Here is a 26,702-nt window from a genome sequence, read left to right on the forward strand (position 1 = left end):
GAACTCACTCTGTAGTCCAGGCTGGTCTCGAAGTCACAGAGATCCTCCTGTCCTCCCAAGTACTTGGATTAAAGGCGTGCGCCGCTGCCACATGGCCTGTTGTAAATCTCTATCATTTATCAATTATCTTAGTTTCCAAGTGTCTTGTTCTGACTTGTAACCAATATAAAGCTGTACTAAAAATTTCCCATACCTCAGCTAGAGAGATGGTTCAGTGGGTAAGAGCACTTGTTCTCCAAGCATGAGGACTTGAGTTCGAATCCCCGGCACCAATGAAAAGCAGGATGTGGCCACACAACCCTCACATACCTGTGACCCCAGCACTGTCAGTGGCAGAGACAGGAGGATCACTGGGTCTCACTGGCTGCTGGTCTAGCTCCATGTCCAATGAGTGACCCGGTCTCAAGAGAATAAGGTGTAAAGCAATAGAACAGGGCCTTCTGTCCTCCTCTGGCCTCCACGTGCACATGTACACGTACACAGTGAACACACATACATGTGCAAAGCACCTTCACATGTCTATAGGAAATCAACATGGAAACTGTTTTCAGCTTTGAGTCCCAGAGTAAGTGTACACTGCTAGTCCAACTAGGATGGCCCCGTAGACGTAAGGAAGCAACAGCAAACAGCATCGCCTATAATTTTTTTAATGAGCAATTACTTTCTTTTTAGATTTATTTATTTATTGTGTATACAGTGTTCTGCCTGTGTGTATGACTGTATGCCAGAAAAGGACACCAGATCTCATTACAGATAGCTGCCAGCCACCATATGGTTGCTGGGAATTGAACTCAGGACCTTTGGAGGAACAAGCAGTGCTCTTAACTGCTGAGCCATCTCTCCAACCCATGAGGAATCACTTAATGGCTCTGTCTAATTCTATTCGAGTCTCCTCTCCTCTCCTCTCCTCTCTTCTCCCCTGCTCCCCATCCCTGAGATGGTGGCTCCTAGGCCTCACACATGCTGGGCAAGTGCTCTCCGGTACCTCTATCCTGTTTTCTTTTTGTAAACGTGAAGAATTTGATTTTTTACAGAATAAATTATGACTTCATGACCAAGCATGTACTATGCGTCATTGTTTGTTTACTTCTGGTTCTGGGCTGGAACTCAGGGCCTTACTCATGCTGAGCTATGGCCGACTCCCAGACCAAGGCTTTGTTTTTAATGACAGTATATATATATATATATATATATATATATACACACACACACACATACACACACACACACACACACACACACACACTATAAATCAATAATTGCCTTATCCATGCCTTTTTGGAGACCTTCAGAATTTGGAATCGTTTAACTTGTAGGTACCTTTTATAATAGATCCTGTCACCTTAGTGAGAGTATAAAATTCTTTAATATGCATTCATTTTCCCTGCACTTTAGCATTGGGAAAGTGTCTTGGCTACCTGCTGAATAGGTACATCAATAAACGTGTGTGGGGTGTGTGTGTGTGTGTGTGTGTGTGTGTGTGTGTGTGTGTGTTTCTGAGGGTTGTCTGGTTCTTTTTTAAAAGATTTATTTTTACTCATCTGCATATATGTGTCATGTGTGTGCAGTGCCCACAGAGGCCAGAAGAGGGAGCCAAATCCCCTGGAACTGGAGTAATGGATGCTTTGAGCCTCCATGTGGTGCTGGGAACCAACCCCAGGTCTCCGTAAGAGCAGCCAGAGCTCTTAACTCTGAGCGCTCTCTCCATCCTGATTGTCTGGTTCTTTCTTTTCATGGTTGATCTCGTGTGTTTAGCTGGTACTCCATTGTTGGGCATCTAAGAAGGTGAATCCCAACCTTTGTCACTTTGCTTTTTTTCGTGTGACCATGTCTTTTCTTGACGTCCTATTATAACTCTCACATGTTATTACAGCAAGCATTTGAGAAACCGTTCCTGTGAAGTCAGTGGGAGCGTCCTCAAGTACAATGTTGCCGAGGTGTGGGAGCAAATGTTGCGAGGCTCTAGCCCAGTGCTAAGGTGCCTGAATAGCATAACTCTTTCTATTTTTCTTCCTCTCTCTTGTAACAGGCAACAAATGCTCACACCAACGAGGTGGTTGCCATCAAGAAAATGTCCTACAGTGGGAAGCAGACCCATGAGGTAAGACAGTCCCGTGCCTAAACAGATGTGTGACGTTTGAGTGAGGCCGCCAAGTTCTGAGCTCTGGCGTCCACACAGGGGAGGGCAGCTCGTCCCCAGGGTTGTAATGTGTATTTCAAAAGTCACTAGAAGGGATGAGCCCACTGTTCTCACCACAGAGGCATGGTCAGTGTCTGTGATGACAAACGGGCTGGACCCCCTCCCAGGATAATTACAGCAGGGAGATGTGTAGATTACCCCATAACACATATGATTAGTGTGTGTCCATCAAACATAGAGAAAGCTTTCCATAACGTAATCCATGAATGATATTTAAGTATTTATCACAATGTTGTTATTTTGTGTTCCCTTTTCAAATCAAGGACGGTTTCGTGAGAGTTTTAAAAGAAACCCTCCCCAGGAAGGCAAACTGCAAACCTCAGTAGCTGCCCATGCCAGACAGCAGGGAGACAAGGGAAAACCGTGCCATTTAAGCTGCCATGGCACATGGCGGACGGGGAGGGAGGCCCTAGAGCAATGTTTCTCAACCTGTGACTTGCAACCCATTGGGGTTAAATGGCTTTTCACAAGGGTCACATATCAGATATCCTGCATATCAGATATTTACATTAAGATTCAGTAATGTAATTTCGCTAACAGTAGAGAAATTACAATTATGAAGTAGTAACAAAAACAACATGAGGAGCTATATTAAAGGGTCGTAGGATCAGGAAGGTTGAGAACCACTGCCCTAGAGAAACAGCAAGAAGGCCCAAAGAGTTAGGGAAAGATGCCAGCCAGGCAGTTATGGCACATACCTTTTATCCCAGCGCTTGGGAGGCAGAGGCAGGTGGATCTCTGTGAGTTTGAGGCCAGGACTGTTACGCAGAGAAGCTCTGTCTCAAAAAGAAAAAGAAAACACTCAGAAAGATGGAAAGAGAATTAGGCCTTTCTAGGTTACTCAGTAAGTGGGCTGCCTTTGGATGCACAGAAAACTGCTGGCCATATGTGGTCTCTTGTGGGGGCTCGAGCAAGGCTTCTTGATATTGCATCTAAGCGACAACCTTCCAGCATGGAACATGGATGTGAGTGGTGCTTTGATTTCGATATATTTGATGAGAGATTTGGACCTTACGTTGTATTAAAACAATATAGCACAAGGTAACTAGCTGGTTCATTTATTAAACATTTACCTTATAGCCATCTAACACAGAAGAAGAAATCTATAAAATGTATTTATATATGTATATACACACTTGATAGATGCTGTTTTCAGCCTGATTAATAAAACAGTTTTTCTGATTTCCATAGAAATGGCAAGATATTCTTAAGGAAGTTAAATTTTTACAAAAGTTGAAGCATCCGAACACCATCGAGTACAAAGGTTGCTATTTAAAGGAACATACCGCTTGGGTAAGTCAGAGCATCTCTAGTCTCTTTTTTTCTGTTAATTTTTAAAATTATTTATTTGAACTATAAAATTTTAAGTCCTGTTTCTGTCCCAATAGACTTTTGTGATTGATTATTTAACCCTTTTCACTGCTGGCCAGTTTGTTATATGGTGGGCATTCCATAAGACTATATGCCTGTCTACCATATCAGAAGCATCATTCTGAGAACAGTCAGCCAAGGGATGGTAAAAGTTACTGTCATCTTGTGAAACCTAAAGTTAAATCCTTTTAGCCTCCTAGAATTTCTAACGATTTTTGTCCCATGTATTTTGTGTGTGCAGTTTGCTGTGCGCACAAGCTGTAGAAAGCACAAAATGTGGTCCAGGGACTGGACTCAAGTCATCAGCAGCAAGTGCCCTTGCATGCTGAGCTGTCTAGCCAGCCTTAATCCTAGAATTTTCTTTTAAGATTTATTTATTTTTATTTTGTATGTATGAATGTTTTGCCCGCATATGTGTGAGTGCACCACGTGTGTGCAGTGCCCGCAGAGGTCTGAAGAGGGCACCAGATCCCCTAGAACTGGACTTACAGACAGTTGTGAGCCACCATGTGTTTGCTGGGAATTGAACCCAGGTCCTCTGCAAGAGCAGCCAGAGCTCTTAACTTCTGAGCCATCTCTCCAGTCCTCATTCTAGAATTTTTATTTTTGCCACTTCCACCCTCCTCCCGATTCCATTTGACTGAAAGCCTGGCACTTTGCTGGACACTGTCCCTATGACTTTGCTGGACACTGTCCCTGTGCATCTCTTACAGAGTGACACCAGCCCCGTGACACTGGAATGGAGCGCGCTTTTCTTCCACGCAGTTTGTTTTTGTTTTTGTTTTGTTTGTTTGCTTTTATTTTTTATGTGAGTGTCCCTGTTTAAGTCTGACATGCACACACTATTAGAATATGAAGGTGTTAAGCTTCACAGTTAATCACATCAGGCATTTTTGCTTTAAGTCCAATTTAGCTGTCTATGAAAGGTTGCGTGTGACAAGCCAAGGTCTCTTGCTTACAGGAAATGGACATTTTGTTACTAAACATTGTGTGTAAGCACTTCTGTTTAAGGAGTTAATTTGGTGTGTGCACATGCATTTCTGTGTGTGTGCATGTGTGCCTGTGCATTTTCTGTGTATGTATGCATGCAAGCATTTCTCTATGTGAGCAATGAATGCCACAAATTGAAAGTCAAGTGTCTTCCTCGGTCGCTTTCCACCTGCCAACAGTGTTTCTCACTGAACCTAGAATTGGCCCATTTGACTGGGCTGGCTGGCTAAGGAGCCCCAGGGGACCCCTGTACCCACCTCCCAGCATTGGGATTGCAGGCACACACCCCTATACCCCACTTTTACATGGAGACCGAGCTCTGCTCCTCGTGCGGACAAGGCAAGCTTTACCCTCTGAACCATTTCTCCAGCCCTTAAAAGAGTCCTTCAGCCATCTAGACCACAGCTTCCTGCTGAACAGATTTTCATCAAAGGAGCATCTTATCTGGAAATCAGTTGCCCTGGGTAAACTCAACTGCCTTAGGGGAGTCTAGAGAGATTTCACTCGATGCTGCAAGTTTCCAGGAACCGAAGTCTTGGCAGAGCCTCAGGAGCTCTTCCTCCTGGCCTGTTTATTCCTCAGTTATGCAGACTTTATCCAGCTCCCTCTTGGTTTCCTTCTACAACCAGTCTGACTGCTGCTTAGAAGACACTGAGCTGCTAGAGGCGGACAGACAGACAGTACCAGACATGAGGTGGCCATGTGGAGGAAGTAGAGAGAGTAGGAGACAGCAGCGAGGCTGTTAAGGACTCCGCGTGACAGCAATGCTCAGGGCCTTTTAACAGGCACTTTTTAGAGCCTGGGAGCATAGCACACCTCCTTCCTGTCCTGGGGTTTTGTTGTTGTTGGTTGGTTGGTTCGTTGGTTTGGTTTGGTTTGGTTTTTCGAGATAGGGTTTGAAGCCTGTCCTGGAACTCTTTCTGTAGACCAGGCTGGTCTCAAACTCAGAGATCCACCTGTCTCTACCTCCTGAGTGCTGGGATTAAAGGCGTGCGCTACCACTGCCTGGCCCTTCCTGTCCAGTTTTAAAGATGTGTGGGAACACAATGACTCAGCATAGTGATTCTGCATAGTGGTGCACAACCATACATGTAGGCAGAGACTGCTTGTTTGTCTCCAGCTGCCCAGACCCGAATAATGACACAGAAACTATATTAATTTCATCACTGTTTGGTCAATGGCTTAAGCGTATTCCTAGCTAGCTCTTATGTATTAAATTAACCCATTTCTATTCATCTGTATATCACCACAAGGTTATGGCTTACTGGTAAGATTCCACCTTGGGGAGAGGGGTGTCTTTCTCCTTCAGCAGCTACATGGTGTCTCTCTGACTCTGCCTACTCTCTCTATATCTCTTCCAGCCTGGCTCTTTTCTGCCCTGCTATAGGCCGAAGCAGCTTCTTTATTAACCAGTGGTAATAAAACATTCACAGCATACAGAGGGGAATCCACATCAAACGCACAAAGTGGAAAGTGCAATCTGAGTTTGGATTTTAATCCTGTCTTGGGCTGCCATTCATCCTATAGTCCTCCCTGATAATGCTGGGCTGGACCTCATGACCACAGGGGCCCACCAGTTCTCCACAGAACATAATGGTCCCCTATCACCTGTGGGTCATGTTTCCAGACCCCAGTAGGTCTTTAAAGCCATGACTAGTACTGAGCTCTGTTCATGTTATGATTTTTTTTCTTGGTTATACATGCCTATGATAAGGTACAAAAAAATTTTTTTTTGAGGCAAGGCCCAAAAGGAATAATCTTGAATGCTCCAGGACTCACTGTATAGACCAGGCAGGCCTCTAAATCAAAACCTCTTGCCTCTGCCTCCAGAATGAAGGAATTAAAGACATATGTCACCACACCATCTTGATACAGATTTCTAAATTAGACATAGATTAACAACAGTAAGAACTGAAGTGAAGCCGACAGGTGTCTGCTGCGGTGGAATTGCCAGCACCACTATTCTCGTGCTTTTGTCCATTATTGACTAAGATGAGGATTACTTGGATACAGCTACTGTGGTGCTGTGACCATGGCACTGTTGGGCGGGTGGTGTGTACAGCGGACATTCTACCCAGGTCTGATTCTCATGCACAGCAGGAAAGAACGATGTACATCTTAAAGCTTGTGACTTGTTTTTTTCTGGTGTCTTTCATTTACTGTATTTGGATCACACTTGACCATGGACAGTTTAGCCAGGATAGGAAAAATCACAGCTGTGATCACATAGAATACTGTTTGGCTAAGCCACACTGTATCACAGATGTGGGGTCTCTGTGCTGTGTGGCTAAGCCACACTGTATCACAGATGTGGGGTCTCTGTGCTGTGTGTCTAAGCCACACTGTATCACAGATGTGGGGTCTCTGCACTGTGTGTCTAAGCTATACTGTATCACAGATGTGGGGTCTCTGCGCTGTGTAGCTAAGCTATACTGTATCACAGATGTGGGGGTCTCTGTGCTGTGTAGCTAAGCTATACTGTATCACAGATGTGGGGGTCTCTGTGCTGTGTGGCTAAGCTACACTGTATCACAGATATGGGGTCTCTGTGCTGTGTGGCTAAGCTACACTGTATCACAGATGTGGGGTCTCTGTGCTGTACAGCTAAGCTACACTGTATAACAAATGTGGGGTCTCTTAATGTGTGGCTGCTCTGTGATGATCAATTATTTGCTGAGGTTAAATTCCTTCTCTTTGTTCTTTCCTTTGCGGTTTCTTTTTCTTTTGAGATAGTGCTGGGAACTGAACCCAGGGTGTCAGATGTGCAGGGCAAGCACTCTGCCACTGAGCTAAAGCCCACGTCCTGTAATCAGCTTTCCTAGTTATCCTCAACTTATATTGGGCTTTCAGGGCAGAGGACCAGCTGTCCTCACCTCTCACATTTTCAGTGTAAGGAAGTGCGTATTTAGCTGCTTACCTCAAAAACTAGAAAAGCAAGCGATACAGTTTAGTAAGTTTTCCATCCAAATTATTTTAAAAAGAAGTAGGGTACATATAAAATTAACATTCATGAAAATATTTACTTCAGTGGGATCTTTCATGTCTCAGTAAGAAAGAAAATATAGTTATTAAATGTTTAAATTCTGTTTATTGTTGTATGTGCGCACACACATGCTGAACACGTGGCGGTCAGAGGACAACTTCTGCGAGTCGGTTCTCTCCTTCTGCCATGTGGGTTCTGAGGATCAACTTAGTGTTTCAGGTTTGGCAACAAGCTCTTTACCCACTGAGCCATCTTGCCCGCCACACGATAAAGGACTTATAAATATATATCTATGTTCTTTTTCTGTTCTTCTTCATTTGGGTTTTCAGTTTGGGGTTGGTTTTTGTTTGTTTAGTTTTGTTTGTTTTGTTTTATGTGGCACAGACCAACTTGTGACAAACTTACTGCCTCAGCCTCCTGTGTGCCAGAATTAGAAGTGTGAGCTACCACACCCTGCTTGAATTTGTCTTTTTGTGCCAAGAAGAATATTATAAAGTGTCTCAACCTGTAAAAGTCTATATTATTTTAGTATTGTGAGGTATATAGTACATTAATACTTATATGAATGTTCATAATGAAAGGAATCACTGCGGTGACACTGGCTGTGTCTATGTGGTCACTCATAGCCATTGGTATTCATGCTTCCTTTTAGAATAACAAAATTACTGACAGCGTGTGGTCACACGTGTGACAGAAAACACTCACGCCTTTGGCTTTGGCCATAAGTCAGTGGTCTGGGACACAGGGTCTGGGATGGCAGCCTCGGATGTGTCTCCTCAGTTTTGCTTTGAGAAAGCCTCTAAAACTGCCTAGCTGAGAATGTTCAGCAACATGATCAAATAAACTCTTACTGTTGGGGATATGCATGTATGTGGGGAACGTCCTCAGATGGCATTCCTTGGGTGTTCACCGCTTTGTTTTTTGAGACATGGTCTCTCGCTAGCCTAGACTTCTTCTGGTAGTCTAATCTGGCCGGATTGCAAATAAACATTGCTATGCCTGAATATTTTCATGTGGGTTCTGGGGTTAAATAATGAATAAATATTTTTAAAATACAAATTAAAATCTCCGGTTGGTGCTGTTCAAAGTAGTGGCATTAGACTGATTCAGGCTAACAGCACATGGCAGGCCACCCCTTTAACTGAGCCCTACAAAGCCATGTTTCTTGTTTCAAGCTTTAGAGTGTAGACAAGCAGGGCTGCTAACTGGGGGTTTTCTGTTTAACTGGTACTGAAGATTGAATCCTATATAGCTGTATAGTCCTGAGCCCAGACAGATTTTTCTGCTTGTGTATTCCTCAACACTTTCAAAGTTACAAATTTTATCTTGTAATAAATAATATAATATCTAGCCACTCAAAACCTATTATGAAACAAGACTGTGGGAAGAAGGTATTAGGTTGGAACTGGCAACCTCAGCTTGACTATCTACAGTGAATATTTCTATATCAACCCTCATATGATCTGAGGCCAAGTCCATGTGAAAAATGACAAGAACTGAAATGTCAAAAATTATGAAAATTAATTCATTATTGAGTGACCAGATAAGAGAGATTTAGTTTAGGTCAAATGGTTTTCTTCCTGATGTTCTTAGTGCTATGGTTGGTTGGTTGTGTGCTTGGATGATTCAGTTGCTTGTTTGGGTACTTGGTTAGTTGTATGGTTAGTTGGGTAGTTGTGTGGTTAGTTGTTTGGTTGTGTGGTTTATTGGTTGGTTGATTGTTGGTTGTGTGCTTGGTTGATTGGTTATTTGCTTGGTTGTTTGGGTACTTGGTTAGTTGTGCAATTGGTTGGTTTTGTGGTTAGTTGATTGGTTTTTGGTTGGTTTTGTGGCTGATTCATTGATTGTTTAGTTGACTGGCTATTTGGTTGGTTGGCTGATTGGCTAACTTGAGGAACTTCTTATTAATTTTTCTTATTATCTTTTAATCTGTTTCAGTTGGTGATGGAGTACTGCTTAGGTTCAGCCTCTGACTTGTTAGAAGGTAAGGATAACATCACTGTGCTTCTCCTGTTTGCCCTCCATCATGTTCTCTGTGGGGCTAAAGCGGCGGCTCAGCGGTAAGAACACTGCTGTTGGGGAGGACCTGAGTTTGGCTCCCAAGTGGCTCACAACTGCCTGTAACTCCAGCCTGGGGACCTGACACCCTCTTCTGGCCTCCACAGGCACCTGCACTCATTTGCACACACACACACACACACACACACACACACACTGAAATACAATCTTATTTTTAAAAGGAGGTTATCTACTTCTAGAAAAATAAACAAAGTGAAGTTTGGGCCTCTGGTCGAAAGATGGTTAAGGGCCACATGAGTAAGCTGTGCAGATATAATCTCTGCCATGTAGTTGACGTGTCTGGATGACATCAGCTCTACTACTGTTGAGGCCATAGCTATCCAGGGTAGGCATTGCTGAAATTTTGGGTTAATATGATATGGTACCCATAGCCAAAACCCATCAAAGCCATGTGTAAATGTTGCTATCTACCCTTTTGCCAGTGTCGCAATGGACCATATGTGTGAGACTTTGTGTGTGTGTGTGTGTGTGTGTGTGTGTGTGTGTGTGTGTACACATGTGTCTTGTCAACTCATGTTGCTATCTACCCATGTAAGGTTTCATGATGGACCCCGTCTCCCCTTACCAGTGCTACTACGACCCCCAGCTATGTTTAAAATTCCATTTAAAAAATGCCTGAAGTCACCCACAGTCCCTCAGTAGAAGCTGCTTCATAGCCTCTTTACCTGTAGGTCAGGGGTAATTATGAAAGCTTTGCAGTAGAGAGCAGCGTGGCCTAGATCACTGTTGAGGGGACTGATAAAACCAGACTTAGAATCGGTATAGCTTTGTCTCGCCGTTGGCCAGTAAACTAATGCCACAGGCCTATGGGTTTTGGTGTGTTGGTCTCATTTCTATGCACTTGGCTTTCCTCATCTACTGCTATATGGAGGGGTACAGCTTTCACGCGGTTAGGTGAATATGCTCTCAAGTTGTCCTTTGATCAAGTGTATTAACTGTGTGATGTAGAAGGCTGGTCCTCCATCCTGACCATCTCTCCTGTCTCCTCAGTTCATAAGAAACCACTTCAGGAAGTGGAGATTGCTGCTATCACCCATGGTGCCTTGCAGGGGCTGGCCTACCTCCACTTTCACTCCCTGATCCATAGGTAAGTCCAGACCCCAGCTTCCTTTCCATCTCCCTTGCCCAGCCCAGCATGTGTTCCAGTTTTCTGCATTTGAGGGATTACAGGAAGCAAACAGATATCCCCCCCAGCTCAGCAAAGACAGCATCCCTCTGATGTTTGGGGGGGAGGAATGTTTATTTCTTTGTGGGTGGTGGTTATTATTTTTAGTTTAGTTTTTTTCCTGAAACAGGGTCTTACAATGTAGCCCAGGCTAACCCCAAATCACAGTGTAGCCCAAGTGGATCTTGAACTCCATTTTCCAGCCTTAGTCTCCAGAGGGCTGACATTTGTGGTGTGCACTGCCGTGCCTGGCTTCACATGTAGGTAACGGGCCTCCTGATATCAGAGAAATCTGAAAAAAAGGCATCCATTTTTCCATTGTGGGTTGAGAACCGAAGCCACTGGCTTCCCTGCACAGAATAGCAGTCGAGCTGAACCACTGCCATTCCAAGGCTTCTTGTTTTTGAAGACTGTGTCAGGAAGGTTCTCAGCACACACATAGTAGCTCACAACTGCCTATAACTAACGCCCTCTTCTGGCCTCTGTGGGCAACGCATGCACATGGTGCACAACATGTAGGCAAAATGCTCATACACAGATAAATAAATATTTTTTTTTAGAAAGGCTAGACTACTAGACTGGGGTATGTGTGGACTGGTACCAGGACATTTGCATAACACACACAAGGCTACCACGTCCATCTCCAGCACCACAAAAAATAAATAGAACAGACAAAAAAAATGAACCAATTACACCTGGTAAATAATGACTAAACCCATTTACCGTGTAATCAATGATTTAGCAAATTTAGGTATATTTCCTTGGAGTCAAGGTATGATTATTGAATGTTGACTTGCTTGGAAGTTTGCTGTGTTTTATCTGAAACCACAGTTTAGTTTTATGTGTGTCCTTCTTAATCAGCATGGTACTTATGAAAGAAACTGAGCAGACAAAAAAAAATATAATGGCCTCTAAATTTCAAAATGAAAGGCAAGCATGGTGACATACACTTTTAATCCCAGCACTCAGGAGGCAGAGGCAGGAGGATTCCTGTGAGTTCAAGGCCAGCCTGGTCTATAGAGTGAACTCCAGGACGTAGAGAAAACCATTTTAAAGAGTACAGCGGCATATGCATATAATCTTAGTACTGTGAAGTAGAGGCAGAGGAGTAGACATTCAAGGCCAATCTTGGCTACGTAAAGAGTTCAAGACCAGCCTGGGCTACGTGGGATCCAGTCTTCAAATAAAACATGAATACCAATCATCTCATCTCTTTATTGCTGTGAGGGACTTTCCTCCCCACGCCCTTTTGTCGTGAGAGAATAAACAGCATGTTTGTTTTCAGTTCTGTCCTGTGTCATCTCGAGCGGGGAAACCTTGGAAGCATCTAAGCCTATTGCTTTCTCTCCGTTTTCCCAGTGGCTTCTTTCCACGGCCCATTTTCAGCTTGCTGTTTGTGGCTCCCAGTCCTCATTGTACGTCATTCATACCTTACGAGAAAGAAGGGGATCCACCTCACCCTCTCATTCTGATCTCAAATGGTGTCTTTCCCCCTAACGTTTCACCACGCCTCAAGTACCAAGCATCCTTAGTGCAAACCAGCCACAACCCACCATTGCAGTATCGAAATGCAAGTTCCTAACCCCTAATCCTTGTCTGTTTTGATCTTTCAGGGTCTTCTTTTTACTGTACAGTGTTATTTCTTAAATAACACCTTTTCTATAGCCTGTACCTCTCATGCCTTAGAGTGGCAGTTACACTTACAGACAGAGAGAAAGGGTCACGGGCAAGACAGAACAGGTATGTGTCCAGCTGAGGAGCCCTGAGCAGGGCGGCGATGCAGGCATGGCAGGCAGATTTGGAAGGGAAACAGGCAGTTACAAACGGCGCCAGTTTGCCCGGCACGAGGAATGGTGGTGGTGGTTGGCTAAAACGCTGAAGAACACGCTTTATAAGGGTCGCCATCTGGGAGCGCTCCTTGTCTGGCATGGCTCCCTTTTCCCTTCGCTCTACCCCTCCCTCTGAAGACAGCGCTTCCTGGAAGCCCTTCCAGTGACCACCCAGGAATGCGGGCTCCCTTACAACATGCAGTGACAGCCGAGAAAAGTATGCTTGTGTCTTTGTTTAAGAAACTTTGTATCGTGCTGATTGCATGCTCTAGCCTCCTGCATAGTTAGAATTGAGAAGTTAACTCTCGAATGCTCCTCTTTTGCTCCTGTAGGGACGTTAAAGCTGGAAATATCCTCCTCACAGAACCAGGGCAGGTGAAACTGGCTGACTTTGGATCCGCCTCCATGAGTTCTCCTGCCAATTCCTTCGTGGGGACGCCATACTGGTACGTAGACATAGAAGATATGAAGTAGGCTGAAAATGCACAAGTGTGAGTAGGAGGGACACTTGGCATCCCAGGTGTTCTTTCTGCAGTGGCGGGGATTGAACCCAGGTCCTGGAGGATGCTGGGCAAGTGTTCTGCCCCTCGAGCTGCTTCCCATCTCCTTGTCTGGAAACAGTCTCACTAATTTGTTCAGATCCCAAGCTGATCTTGAATATGCAATCCTCCTGCCTCAAGCTGCCATGGAGCTAAGCCCGCAATCCTGCACTACCAGGCCTAGCCTTGTTTTGTCTCAACGGTGTGTTACCAGCCAGGAATAGTGGTGCACACCTTTAATCCCGGCACTCAGGAGGCAAAGGTAGGTGGGTCTCTTCGAGTTTAACCAGTCTGGTCTACACAGTTAGTTCCAGGATATCCAGGGTTATAAAGAGAGAGACTATATTTAGAAGGGAGGGAGGGAGAGAGGGAGGGAGGGAGGGAGGGAGGGAGGGAGGGAGGGAGGGAAGGAGGGAGCGAGGGAGGGAGGGAGGGAGGGAGGGAGGGAGGGAGGGAGGGAGGGAGGAAGGGAGGGAGGGAGGGAGGAGGGAGGGAGGGAGGGAGGGAGGGAGGAAGGAAGGAAGGAAGGAAGGAAGGAAGGAAGGAAGGAAGGAGGAAAAAACTGTGTTCCTAATGTGCCCAGTCAGATTTCATTTGAGAAGGTTAGAAACCACCAAAAAGAGTGCCCTTAAATTGCTCAAATGAGGCAGCTGGGTCCCCTTTGTGTGCTATCGATTTGCTGGGCTAGCTCCATCTAAAGTTTCACTTGAGATATCTTTTGAACTGCTCCCTTGAGGCAGTGTGTTCGGGACAAGGGATCTTCTTTACAGCTTGCTGGCTGCCTACCAAGCCAGGATGGAAGAAATCCAAGCTCCTGACTCTGCTGAGCTCTCTGTTACTTCATCCACTTTGACGTCATTCTGACCTGGAGCTGTCCCCACCTTCCGTCCCAGATCACCTTTCCAAATGCTCACTGATGCACCGCCACGTTACTGTAGCTTTGAAAAAGACACCCTCGGGAAAACCCGCTAAGAGTAGCCGCTGTCTGGCTTCCCTCGTCGCAAGATAGCGTTTACAAAGCCACAGCCGACATGGGATAGGCCATAGCACCACCCAAGACCCCTCCCCTCTAGGGCTCACGCGTGCTGCCCACCTTTACAGGACCTGTTTTGTTCTCTCAGTTATAGTGTCTCTGGAGCCGCTTTATGCCGCTCCTTTATGCCGTTCCCTCCGGGTAGTTTTCATGTCTTTTAGTGATTCATTTGTCTGTGTTCACAACAGACTAACCTTTTTTTTTTTTTTTTTGCTTTTGTTTTTGTTTTTTGAGACAGGGTTTTTCTGTAGCTTTGGAGCCTGTCCTGGAACTCGCTCTGTTGACCAGGTTGGTCTTGAACTCACAGAGATCTGCCTGTCTCTGCCTCCCAAGTGCTAGGATTAAAGGGATATGATACCACCACCTGGCCAGACTGGCCCTTTACAGATCCCGTGAGGCCCCTGTGACAGGTCTCTCCAGTGTTTAAATGAAGAAGCAGACAGGTCATGGTAACAGACTCAAGAGCAAACTGAGAGCAAACGGCAGAGCCACGCTGTGTTGAAAATCGCGTAGCAGTTCCTAGAAGTCACCAGTGATTTCCGTTCTTCTGAGTTGGTTTGTGTAAGGAAAATGTGTCAGAAAAAAAGTCTTCAACTTCTTAATTTTATAGCTGCTATACTAATAGGTTAAGCTGGGCAGTGGTGGTGCACACCTTTAATCCCAGCACTCGGGAGGCAGAGGCAGGTGAATTCTCTGTGAGTTCAAGGCCAGCCTGGTCTACAGAGTGAGTTCTAGGACAGGTTCCAAAGCTACTCAAAAAAAAAAAGTTGTGTCATATTCTCTCACATCTCATGTCATGCATGTTTTGTACTTTGTTCATCTCTATGTCCTCCATTCTGCCGGCCCACTGGTTCCCTCCCCGTTTCTGCTTTCCTCCCCTCCCTCCTTCTCTCCTGTATTTATCTCTCTAGGTGTGGCTCATCTCACTTAACACGATGACCCCCAGTCTATCCTCTCCCTCCTTCCCCTCCTATATTTATCTTTCTAAATCTGGCTCATCTCCCTTAACATGATGATCCCCAGTTCTGTACCACATCTTGATTGCTTTTCTATTGCTGTGATAAAACACCATGACCAAGGTGACTTATTTAAAAATGTGTTTAATTTGGGGCTTTAATTTCAGAGGGTTAGAGCCTGTGACTGTCAGAACAAGGAGCATGGCAGGAGGCAGGCGATGCATGGCAGCAGGAACATTTAAGAGCTTACATCTTATGGCATAACCACGAGGCAGAGAGAGAGAGAGAGAGAGAGAGAGGAGAGAGAGAGAGAGAGGAGAGAGAGAGAGAGAGAGAGAGAGAGAGAGAGACTCATTTGAAACCTCAAAGCCCACCCCCATTAACACACCTCCTCTAACAAGGCCACACCTTCTAATCCTTCCCAAATAGTTTCACCTGCTAGGGACCATGTATTCAAGTATAGGAGCCTACAGGGACCATTCTCACTCAAACCAGCATATCCTAGATGCCTCCATTGTTTACCCAAACCACGTTTTCCTTCTTTATGCATCTGCTGATTGTCCAGGCTGGTTTCATTCCATGACTCCTACATATAACACCACTGTAAACACTGAACCTTGAAACAGGGACTGGAGAAATGGGTCAGCTGCCAAAAGCACTTGTTCTTACAGAGGACCAAGGTTTGGTTCCCAGAAAAAAAAAGAGCTTGTAAATACCCTTAAATACTTTTGAATACCCTTAAATCTACTGTACCAAGTAGTTTTAAAATGGAAATGTTGTTTCTTCTGACCACTTGAGTTCTGCACATTGTGTTTGGCAGGATGGCCCCAGAGGTGATCTTAGCCATGGATGAAGGACAGTACGATGGGAAAGTTGACATCTGGTCGCTCGGCATCACCTGTATAGAACTGGGTGAGTGGAAAGTAGTTTTCCCTGGATCTTTGCAGATCGGTCCTCATCACGCTCATCAGGTAACTTGTCTAGAACGCCCTCAGTGATTGACAGCTGTACAAAGGCCAATGTGAATTTGTTGTGGATATTTCCCATGCTCTTATAGAACCACAAAAGATTGCTCCTTCTCCGCTGTGACTCCATGAAAAACAAGCCAGTATGTGCTAATGTTTGAGAAACACCTCTACTCTGTGTACTCTGTGACACTGCACACCTTGTCTTTATGATAGCCCCCACTGCTTCAGTTCATATCCCTAACCCTATAGGGGAATCGTGTCTTTCACATTGTTTTTTGACCTGACAGTGGAGCCTTGCAGGGGACTTCATAGGGAAAGATGCACTAGCATGACAGTTGTCCCCAGGGATTGGAGGGATGCTCTGTGGCCAAAAGCACTTGCTAATCGTCAGAGGACCTGGGTCGGTTCCCAGCAGCCACAGTGGGTAACCCACAACCCCCTGTCACTCCAGACCCAGGGGAATTGGATGCCATCTTTTGGCCTCTTTAGGTAACACACAAACATAGTCACACACAATATTTATAACCTAAAGCTATCTAAACTACCATTGGTTTTTCTGGTCACATAGTTGAACTTCATTTTGTCTCTAATGACATCTGTCCCACAGTATGCCAATAAACTTAACAAACCAGCCTGTTGCTGGAGGGAAGGACCCAGGCAGGGTAGCCTTTGCAATCCCTAGTGTAAGCTAACATCACTGTTCGCTAGATACGGGCCTGAGGATAAGAGGGACCCATTAGCCTTCCTACGCCACAGGAAGATGACCCAGGTTTAATCTGCCTTATCTAGAAACTTAAAACTAAATTTTTGAAAATTCTTCATCTAGTTTTTAAGATTTATATCTCTTTTAATTTAAATTCTTCTTTCCTGGTCTCCGCATTGACCCTGTAGAATCCCTGAGATGTCCTGTGGAGGGGACCTGGGACACTCAGCTGTTCCCGCACAGCATCCGCCCCTCCAGAGGAAAAGATTAGATGCATGATCTGTCTGTCACTTTCCATCCAAGAGAGACTAGTAAAAAGGAAATGACTCAAGAGGGAAGACTAGAGTATTTACTTATTTTTTTTTCAATGAGGTCATATATCCACGTAGTTTATAAATCAAAAAGTTTAAGTCGTGGGGTTGGAGAGAAGGCTCAGGGAGGGGTTAAGGCCACTTGCTGTCTTCCAGAGGACCTAAATTCTGTTCCCAACACCCACTTTGGGATCCAGGGAACCCCATGCCCTCTTCTGGCCTCAGCAGCACCTGCACTCACTTGGCATTTATTTGTACACCCAGACACTCACTCATACATCGAGCAAGGTGGTGTGCACATGTCCCAGCAGTTAGGAGACTGACAGGATCAGGAGTGACCACCACTCTGTCACCCGTCTCAGCAATGAGCCTAGCTGTACCTCAGTTTCTTCCCTTAGGAAACTGGAGAGTAAGTACACTTAGCTGCCAGGCTCCGGCGGGCACAATGACTGGCATCCGAGCCACACCCGAGGCGATGAGTAGCAGACATAGGACTGTAACTAAGCCACTCACAGCAGCTAGTGTTCCCTGTCAGCTCGGGCTGCCAGCCATGTTTGTTCATAAGAAAACTTTGATTTTCAAGAAGCATGTATCCAAGAGTGGGGTGCCTTTGGGTCACCTCTCCTTCTCAAACAGAGAACAGCCCACTGGCTCTAATTTGGCACATCTAGGCAGAGCTGTTCGAGCAGTGACTCACTAAACTGACCTACCTTCCTAAGCCCTGACCTTGGTTGGCAGGTGGCGCATCCACAAACATGGTACCACACACACACATGCACACACACACACAGAGGATATATCCTGTAGCAAGATTAGCTTCTTTTCTTTTGTCCTTTTCTTTCATTTAAGAAACTATGAATTCTGGGCTGGGGAGTCAGTCTGGTAGATAAAGTGATTCCTACACTGCATAAAAACCAGGTTCAGATCCCCAGCACCGATGTGAATGTGGGTACCCACTTGTCATCCCAGAACTCCAGAGGAGGCAGCGAATGCCTCTGGAGCAAAGTGGCCGCTTAGACTAGCTGAAGCAGCAAGCTCTGGGTTCAAATGAGAGACCCTGTAGAGTGCGGTCAAGGCCTCCATCTGCGTGCACACACATACGCATATACACATCTACTCACACGCACACTACACACGAAAACACATGCATGCCGTAAACATGCAGACACACATGCAAGTACACCTGCACACATGTGAACACCATACATACACAGAGACCCACACATGCAAAAGAAAAAAATAAGGGCTCACAGATCCATGTCACAGGTACCACCAGTCCTTCCTGTGTGCTGTGTACAGACGCATGCCACCTGCTGTGCCCCTCTGGTGCAGTGATGAGCTCCCTGGAAAGGACCAGATGATAAATGTTCTAGACTCTGCAGGTCCTGCTGGGTATGCATGCGCTGCTTGTACCTTCCCCACTGGAACAGGAAACACCCATGGAAAATAGCTCATTACACAGAGTGGGCTGCTGGCTGACTCTGGCCTTTGCTCTGTGGTGTTCTGTCTCAGTGACAAGCCCTGTCACTGTGGCTATGAGGCTAGTTTGCTTGCTTGCTTGCTTGCTTGCTTGCTTGCTCTGTGTAGCCCAGACTGTTCTAGACCCTGAGATCTTCTTGCTTTAGCCTGTCTCGTGCTGACATTACAGCCTCAGCACCAGGCTTGGGGATAGTAATTTCATCTAGTAAAGAATTCATACGCAGACCAGACCCTTCAGATCCAGTGTTTGGAGGATGGCCCAGGCTCTGGCTTCTCTACTATGGCCATTTCCCCACCAGTTGAGGGTTGGCTGTCATGGCTTGTCCCCAGGCACATTTCTTGCTCCTCCCGGGCCCCCGTTTAGGCTTCAAGTCTGAGTTGCTGCTGTCTACACTAATGCTGAGGTTTGGTTTCTATTTTCTCTTCTGAGGCAGGGTCTCATATAGCCCAGGCTGGGCTGGAAATCACCATGTAACATAGGATGACCATGAACCTCTGATCCTCTGTGTCCACCTCTCAAGTGCTAGGATTACAAACATGATCACCACACCTGGTCTGTGCAATGTGGGGATTGAATCCAATGCTTCATACGTGGTAGCAAAGCACTCTGTCAATTGATCTACAACCCCACTTCCAACATCCTTTCTTAACGTCTGTTTTCTTTGTCAAGCCCCCTTTCACTGCTTCTCCTATTCAAGCTCCTCTGAGCAGCCTGGATTGCCTTGCATTTTGCTGGGAAGGAGAGTTGCCTTATTCTCTCATGGTGAGCCTATCACATGGTATCTGACGTCAGCCCTAAGAGACTTGGGTCTCTCTTCATTATTTTTCTATGCCTGTTTGCCACACAGAGATTCGTTTTTCATATTTTTAACAATTTTAATATAGATAAATAAAGAATTATCTATTTGTGGGGGATGGAGAATGTACTTTAAGTGCCACGGCACATAGTGGAGGTAAGAAAGAAGCTGCCAGAGTCATTTCTCTTCTTCCACCATCTGGACCCAGGGATCAAACCCAGGTCTTCAGGTTTAGCAGCAATCAGTTTAGATGCTGAACCATCTCAGCAGCCCACACAAAGATTCCCTGTGGATACAGTTCTTAGCATTAGGTTGCCCCTTATTAATTTATTTAGCAGGTTTTGTGGGGACTACTCCCAAAGTGAGCCCTCAACCCTGGAAAGAGTAAAGAACAAAATGACTATCATGAACATCGCCACTGCCCCTGCTGCGAGGCTTAGCCGTACACTTGGTAAGGGACACAAAATAGTGAGAGTTGTAATGTGTGGCCAAAAACAGCAAATATATAGTCTGCGGTGACGCAAGTCACAGGAGGCTTCACTGAGGACGTGACCATTCACATAGCATAAGCCCTTTAAATAGGCTTTAAATTCCTGCAGAAACAAGATGAGGTCTCATTAGTTCCTCTTCTCACTGCTGTGACCAAATTGCTGACAGGAGACAACCTAAGGGAAGAGTTAGCACTCACGGCTGGGCTGCCCTTCCTCCAGAGGCTCTTCCCTATAGAATTCAGACATTTTGGTTACTTGCTTTCTTAGTACTTTTGGCCTCCTGGCTGCTGCACCTGGTTCCCCCCTCTCCCCACATGGCCCGGCTCAGCCTAGACATGTCCTCTCTGGACTCTCCCAGATGTCCCTGCCTCGGACTGTGTTCTCCCTTTTTACTACAATAAACTTTCTCCTCCACCATACCTAGGAGCAACCATGACATTTCCTTTCTTGTTGATTTCTTTCTTTCTTTCTTTCTTTCACTCATCCATGAGCCTGTGGAGGCATTTCATATCCAAGCCACAGCAGGATTGTTAAGAATTAGCCAGAGCTGAGACAGGGACACGCATGTTCTCAGCTGCACAGGAGACAGACAGGAACACACATGTTCTCAGCTGCACAGGAGACAGACAGGGACACGCATGTTCTCAGCTGCACAGGAGACAGACAAGAGAACCATTGAGCCCTGGAGTTTCAGACCAACCTGAGCAACTTTATCGCTTAATTTTTTTTTTAAACTAAAACACAGGGCAGTGGTGGCACACGCCTTTAATCCCAGCACTAGGGAGTCAGAGGCAGATCTCTGAGTTCGAGGCCAACCTGGTCTATAGAGTGAGTTCCAGAACAGCTGAAAGCTTACACAGAGAAACCCTATCAAAAAAAAAAAAAAAAAAAAAAAAAAAAAAAAAAAAAAAAAACCACAAAGGGGGGTGGGAAGAATTAACTTGATAAAGTTAAAATCTAGACTAAAAACGTCCATGTGCTTGATTGCTTCAGTGAAGCCAAAGATGGCTTGAGAGAGGGGAACCAGCCCACGATCTCGGAAGGCAGGCTAGTGGAGGTCTGTAGGCTCTGCTCAGTGATCCGAACTTAGTGTAGGAAGGAATGGGAAGCCGCGTGTGTCCACAGGTTCCTAGTTCCATGTGTCTTAAAACCTTGATGTCCCCAAAAGACTGTGCCTAGAAATTCCTTGAGTCCACTTCCTGAAACACAGTTCAAACCACTTCTGTCTGTCCTCCGAGCTTAAAACCTCTTTAAAACCTCTGTCCACACTGCTTCTGCTCGGACCAGTTCACCCACCAGCTACCAGTTTCAACCAGTTTCTACTTGATTGCATGTAAACAGTCCGCTCCAGCATGGTGGTGCACGTGTGATCTCTTTTACTAGGGAGGCCAACCAGCTAGGACTGTGCCCAGAGATCCTTGAGAGAGAAGGGTAGGAGAGAAGGAAGGGGCAGGAAAGGGAGGAAGGAATCTGTGCAGGACCCTGAAGTGTCTGCAGCCAACATCCAGCCAAGACTCACAGAGGACTGTAATCAAAGTGCATTCTGAGACCAAGAAGGAATAAGTGTTTTTTTTTTTTAAAGGCAAAGAAGTCATTCCAAATCATCACCTTTTTTTTCTTTTTCTAAAAGTTTTTTTTTTTTTTTTTTTGTCTTTCTATTTATTTTGGAGACAAGGTTTCACTATGTATCCCTGGCTATGCTTGAACTCACTATTTAAAAACAGCCTGGCCTCTGGGCTAAGAAAGACCCTGGCTCTAAATAAGTACATAAATAAATGTCTGTTCCACTCCGCAATAATTTTTTTCTTTGTAAAAGAGATTTATTTTTTATGTATAAATATTTTTGCCTGTGCCATATTTATTTCGCTACATCCATGCAGTTCCCAGAAGAGGGCATCAGATCCCCTGGAGCTAGAGTTAATGGTATAGTTGTGAAGAAACATCTTATAGGTGCTAAGAACCGAACCCAGGACCTCTGGAAGAGCAGCCAGTGCTCTTAACCACTGAGCCATCTCTCCAGCCCCCCCATTCCATAATAACATATTTTTGTGCTACTTTTTTTTGCTTTCTGACTTTATTTAATGAATATGTATTTTTTAATTAAAATATACACACACATATTCACACTTTGTCATTGGAAAACAGGCCAACACCAATCTATGCAGAATCTATGAGAAATAAGGATGTTTACTCCCATTATTCTGAAACGAGTTCTGCTGGGAGCCTTCCGATGGACAGTGAGTGACCAGCAGCCAGCACTTGGCTCAACTGAGCTGACCCTAAGAGCACAAAGGGCAGATGGTGTCTGGTTGGTTGATAGTCCTGACTTTGCTACCTGCCTTAGTTCTTGTGAGAATATCTTACCGTAGCTCCTTCCTCTTCCACGGTGTCTCGTTGGTTGATAGTCCTGACTTTGCTACCTACCTTAGTTCTTGCGAGAACATCTTACCGTGGCTTCTTCCTCCTCCAGCCGAGCGGAAGCCCCCCCTCTTCAACATGAACGCCATGAGCGCCCTCTACCACATCGCCCAGAATGACTCCCCCACGCTACAGTCCAGAGAATGGTAAGACGTCGCCGAGAATTCACTGTGGGATCTGACATGCTCACTAGACTACACGTTACAGGTCTGCCCTAAAACACCATTGCATCCTTCCTTCCAGCACAGCAATAGTAAGACCGATGTCCCACGAACAGTGTACCTTTGTATGTGTATGCCCGCATGCACACACACACACACATGCACACATGTGTGCGCGCACACACACACAGGCGCGTACATACACACTGGGAACATGTGCCCTGCTACCTCCCTTCCACACCTCGTCCCTTAGGCCCTGCTCATCTCATCTGAAGTTCTTAGCAGCTGAGAGGCCCTGGCTGGTGTCATTGTGTCTGTGTTATCAGAATGGGCTGGGACGGAACATGTTACTCTCTGTCCAGAAGACGTGTCGTTCACGGCCCAAAACCGTGGCATGTTTGTAACTCTTGGGGCCACAAGAGTCACAGAGAATGAGCCATCTGACACAAATGAAGCCTCCACAGAGGACTTAGTTTTATTCAGAAAGTATGTTTTCAGGTTCTCCGCCCCCGTGTGCTTTTGTGTTTACTCTTTTTTTTTTTTTTTTTTTTTTTTTTTTTTTTTTTTTTGGTTTTTTCGAGACAGGGTTTCCCTGTAGTTTCTAGAGCCTGTCCTGGAACTAGCTCTTGTAGACCAGGCTGGCCTCGAACTCACAGAGATCCGCCTGCCTCTGCCTCCCGAGTGCTGGGATTAAAGTCGTGCGCCACCACCGCCCGGCTTGTGTTTACTCTTTAGAGGACAGGCATTCTTTATTCCCACTTTGCTAACTCCATGCAGAATGCACATCAGGGGTGTGTTATCTCTGAGGGGAGTATGGTGTTTTTATTTTCTGATCTAGTCTGTGATTTGGCCTATCCTTACTTATGTGTATGACTGCGTCGAATAGCTTGGGACTGTGTCCACCTCATTATCCAGAAGAATTAATTTTTACTGCCATAACTTGAAAATGGTCCAGGTCCCCTGATATTTCAAAATGTCTTATGAAAAGGAATCTCCTGGCTGGGGAGATGGCCCAGTCAGCAAAGTCTTGTATATACAAAAGGATGTGAATTCTATCTCCAGAACCAATGCAGAAGCTGGGCCCCAAAATTCCAGTGTGGGGAGATGAAGAGGGAGGAATCTCTGGGGCGCACTGGCCAGCTGGTCTAACCAAATCAGAGAGCTCCAGGTTCAGTGAGAGACCCTGCCTCAAAACTAGGGTGGGGGGCGGTTGTGAGAGGCACTTGATATCAGCCTCTGGGCTTCACAAACATGCACAGACGCGAGTGCACACATGTACATGTACACACACATACACACAGCATGCACGTTCACAGTCTCCCACATTGCACAGAGCTCTCTCCCGTCCACTTTGCCTTCCGTATGCCGCGTGTCCCACGGTCCCTCACTACTCTCCTCGCTGTGTCCCCTCACACAGGACCGACTCCTTCAGGAGATTCGTTGATTACTGCTTGCAAAAAATACCTCAGGAGAGACCAGCCGCGGTGGAACTGTTACGGGTAACTTTTCTAGTTTCCATCTGTGCAGGGGCCACAAAGTGTGGCCGTGGGGCAGTCAGTCAGTTACTCCATGGCTGAGCACTGTGATAGGCTGGCTTATGGCAAGCTCCCTGGTTACTAACTCAAAGATGAAAACAAGCGTAAACATGGGACGGTTCTCAGGATCCGCGTCCTTCCTGCCATCCCCCCACCTCACCACCCCACCCCACCCCCGTGGGTAGTGTTTCTCTCTGGCCTTCCTGCTTTGTCCTAGTACAGTTTCTCCTCCCTGCACAGCTTGCTATCTCAGGGTTTTTCTGACAGAACTTGAATTGAGCTCTCAGGATGATCTGCCAAAAACACCAGTGCCAACTCTGAAAATCTCAGTTAGGTCAGTGTCAGCTCCAGGCAGTGAAGGTGTAGGGTGACAATCTAAAAACAGATGCTCGGGTCATACAGTTGAGCTCCAAGAGGCCATGGTGGCATGCCTGTGAACCTACCACATACGCAGTCTGATCTTACGATCCTCCTTCCTCCACCTTCCTGGCACTGGTGTTGTAGGAATATACTGTCACCATGCCCAGCTCTGGAGGTAGAGGCAAGAGCATCAGTAGTTCAAGGCCAGCCTTGGCTACATGAGAGCCTAGCTCAAACAACAACAAAAAGTTTCCATTCTGTAATATTTTTCTTTTACTTTTCTTTGACTTCTTTTTTTATGGTTATGCACTGGTTTGATTTGAACCTCACAGTTCTGAGCCTATCTTTGCATGTTGCATGTTGATTTCATGTGATGATGCTGTGGTCCATCAACATTTGTGGAGTAGATGGGAATCTGTCATAGTATGAACATTTCCTGCTCGGCGTAGAAAATTACCAATCTCTACCCTTTTATGTGTGCATGCTTATTCAGTTCTGTTGCGTGTTTCACCTTCAGAATGGATTCTTTTATGAGCAGTTTTGTTTGTTGGTTTGTTTAAGGAAAAACCCAGAAGGGTTGTATGACTCAAATGTATCAGGCCTAAAACAGTGGCAGCTGCAGGCCTGGAGAGACAGCTCAGCGGATCAGAGTGCTGGCTGCTCTTGTAAGGATGAGGTTCAGTTCCCAGTACCCACCTGACAGCTCACAACCATCTGTGACTCCAGTTCCAGGGGATCCAGCACCCCCTTTTGGCCTCTGCAGGCACTACATACACATGTAGTGCACAGACATATGTACGTGCAGGCAAAACACCCCACACACAAAGTAAGTTGTAAACATTCACACACGCAAAATAAAAATAAGTGCATTTTTGGCCGGGGAAATGACCCTGTAGTAAGAGCACTTGCTGTACAAGTGTGAGGTCCCAAGTTCTGATCCCAGCACCCACATGAAAAGCAGGGCAGGGCTATATGCACCTAAAACCTCAGTGTTGCTGGGGGCAGAGACTGGAGGGACACTAAGGCTTTCTGACCACCATCCTAGCTCCATGTTTAGTAAGAAACACTGTTTCAAAGGAATAATACAGGAAGTGGTAGAGCAAGACACCCAACATCCTCCCTAACCTCCACACCTGTGCACACACATATCACACACACACTGACACACAGAATGATACTTGTGTAACACTACTGTGAATACATGAACAGTGGGCTACTCGCTGCAGTCAGGATCTGAGGACAGATCAAAGTACAACTTGGTGAACCATGAGTTTTCCCTGGGTACTTACAGCAGCAGAAATGACTCAAAGACCACCCCAGCGCAGGTGACAGGTCACCAAAGCTCGATACCTGGAGCATGCGGCAACTCAACAGACTGGAGAGCGTCCTCTCCAGGTACCTCAGCTGGTCTGGGAGTGACCCTCAGCAGTCCATACTATGGACATATGCTCGGGGAGGGAAGGCTAATGAATCTGGTCAGCTTCAGGGACTTCCTGAGACCTTTGAGTTGATTCCTCCCTGAGTTTAAGGAGCTTCCCTGTAGAATGGAGTGTTTCACCTCTGCTTAGAGCATGCTGCTGTTCTAAAGACTTTGACCTAAGAGGAAGCAGCTACACAGAGGACTGATCCCAGGGCCTGGTGAGTGCTGGGAAAGTGGGCAGCTGTGCATGCTGGAAGTGGGAGCTATACAGCCACTCCCAGCCTCTACCCCCTTACGTGGCTCTTAGGTGAGAATGCACACCACCAGACTTCCCTGGAGCCCACGGCCTCCCTGACCAAGTGTGAGCGTTTGAATTTACACTGCTTAGATTAATGAAAAAAATGTTTCTGGTTGTAGCTTTGGTGGGTTTTGGTCTTTTTGTTCTGGATTTTTTATAGGACTTTTTTTCAACTTTGGGTTGTTTTCATTTGGTTTAGAGGTCTTGGGTAATGCTAAAGGTCAGAGCCAGGGCCTCACCCCATAAGGGCAGCACTGTGTCTACAGAGCTGCACACACAGACAAACACACACGCGCACACATGCATGCACACGCAAGCCCCTCTGGCTGTAGTTTTAGCTGCAACGCCATTTCTGTCTCCTGGTCTATGTCCTCTCTGATCGTGGCCGTTTGTCTATTAGGTGTTGATTTTTTTCCTTCACTAATACATAATGAATCTTGGAAACATCTTTCTTTCTTTCACTCTAGCATCCTTTTTCAAATTAAAACGTCTTTAATTGAAATAAAAGTGATTACATCACGTTCACCACATCCTTTCCTCCCACAAGCATCCTTCCCTCAAACCCCTCATGTTCCCCAACCTCAAGCTGACAGCCTTTTTATTATTCTTATTACAT

At 45.8% G+C, this 26,702-nt stretch overlaps 1 protein-coding gene across 3 annotated transcripts in view; it reads left to right on the plus strand.

Moving 5' to 3' along the window:
- The window catches only part of Taok3 (TAO kinase 3), a 189,010-nt gene that overhangs the window by 101,852 nt on the left and 60,456 nt on the right, over positions 1–26,702 (plus strand). For all 3 annotated transcript variants that reach the window (XM_038345127.2, XM_038345129.2, XM_038345128.2), the window contains 8 exons: positions 2,030–2,101; positions 3,392–3,493; positions 9,483–9,528; positions 10,614–10,710; positions 12,950–13,063; positions 15,966–16,057; positions 22,365–22,458; positions 23,891–23,972. In XM_038345127.2, the coding sequence (XP_038201055.1) occupies positions 2,030–2,101; positions 3,392–3,493; positions 9,483–9,528; positions 10,614–10,710; positions 12,950–13,063; positions 15,966–16,057; positions 22,365–22,458; positions 23,891–23,972 (699 nt within the window). The remainder of the gene's footprint in view (positions 1–2,029; positions 2,102–3,391; positions 3,494–9,482; positions 9,529–10,613; positions 10,711–12,949; positions 13,064–15,965; positions 16,058–22,364; positions 22,459–23,890; positions 23,973–26,702) is intronic.

Source organism: Arvicola amphibius, chromosome 10, assembly GCF_903992535.2.
Source record: "Arvicola amphibius chromosome 10, mArvAmp1.2, whole genome shotgun sequence".
Classification (NCBI taxonomy): Eukaryota; Metazoa; Chordata; class Mammalia; order Rodentia; family Cricetidae; genus Arvicola; species Arvicola amphibius.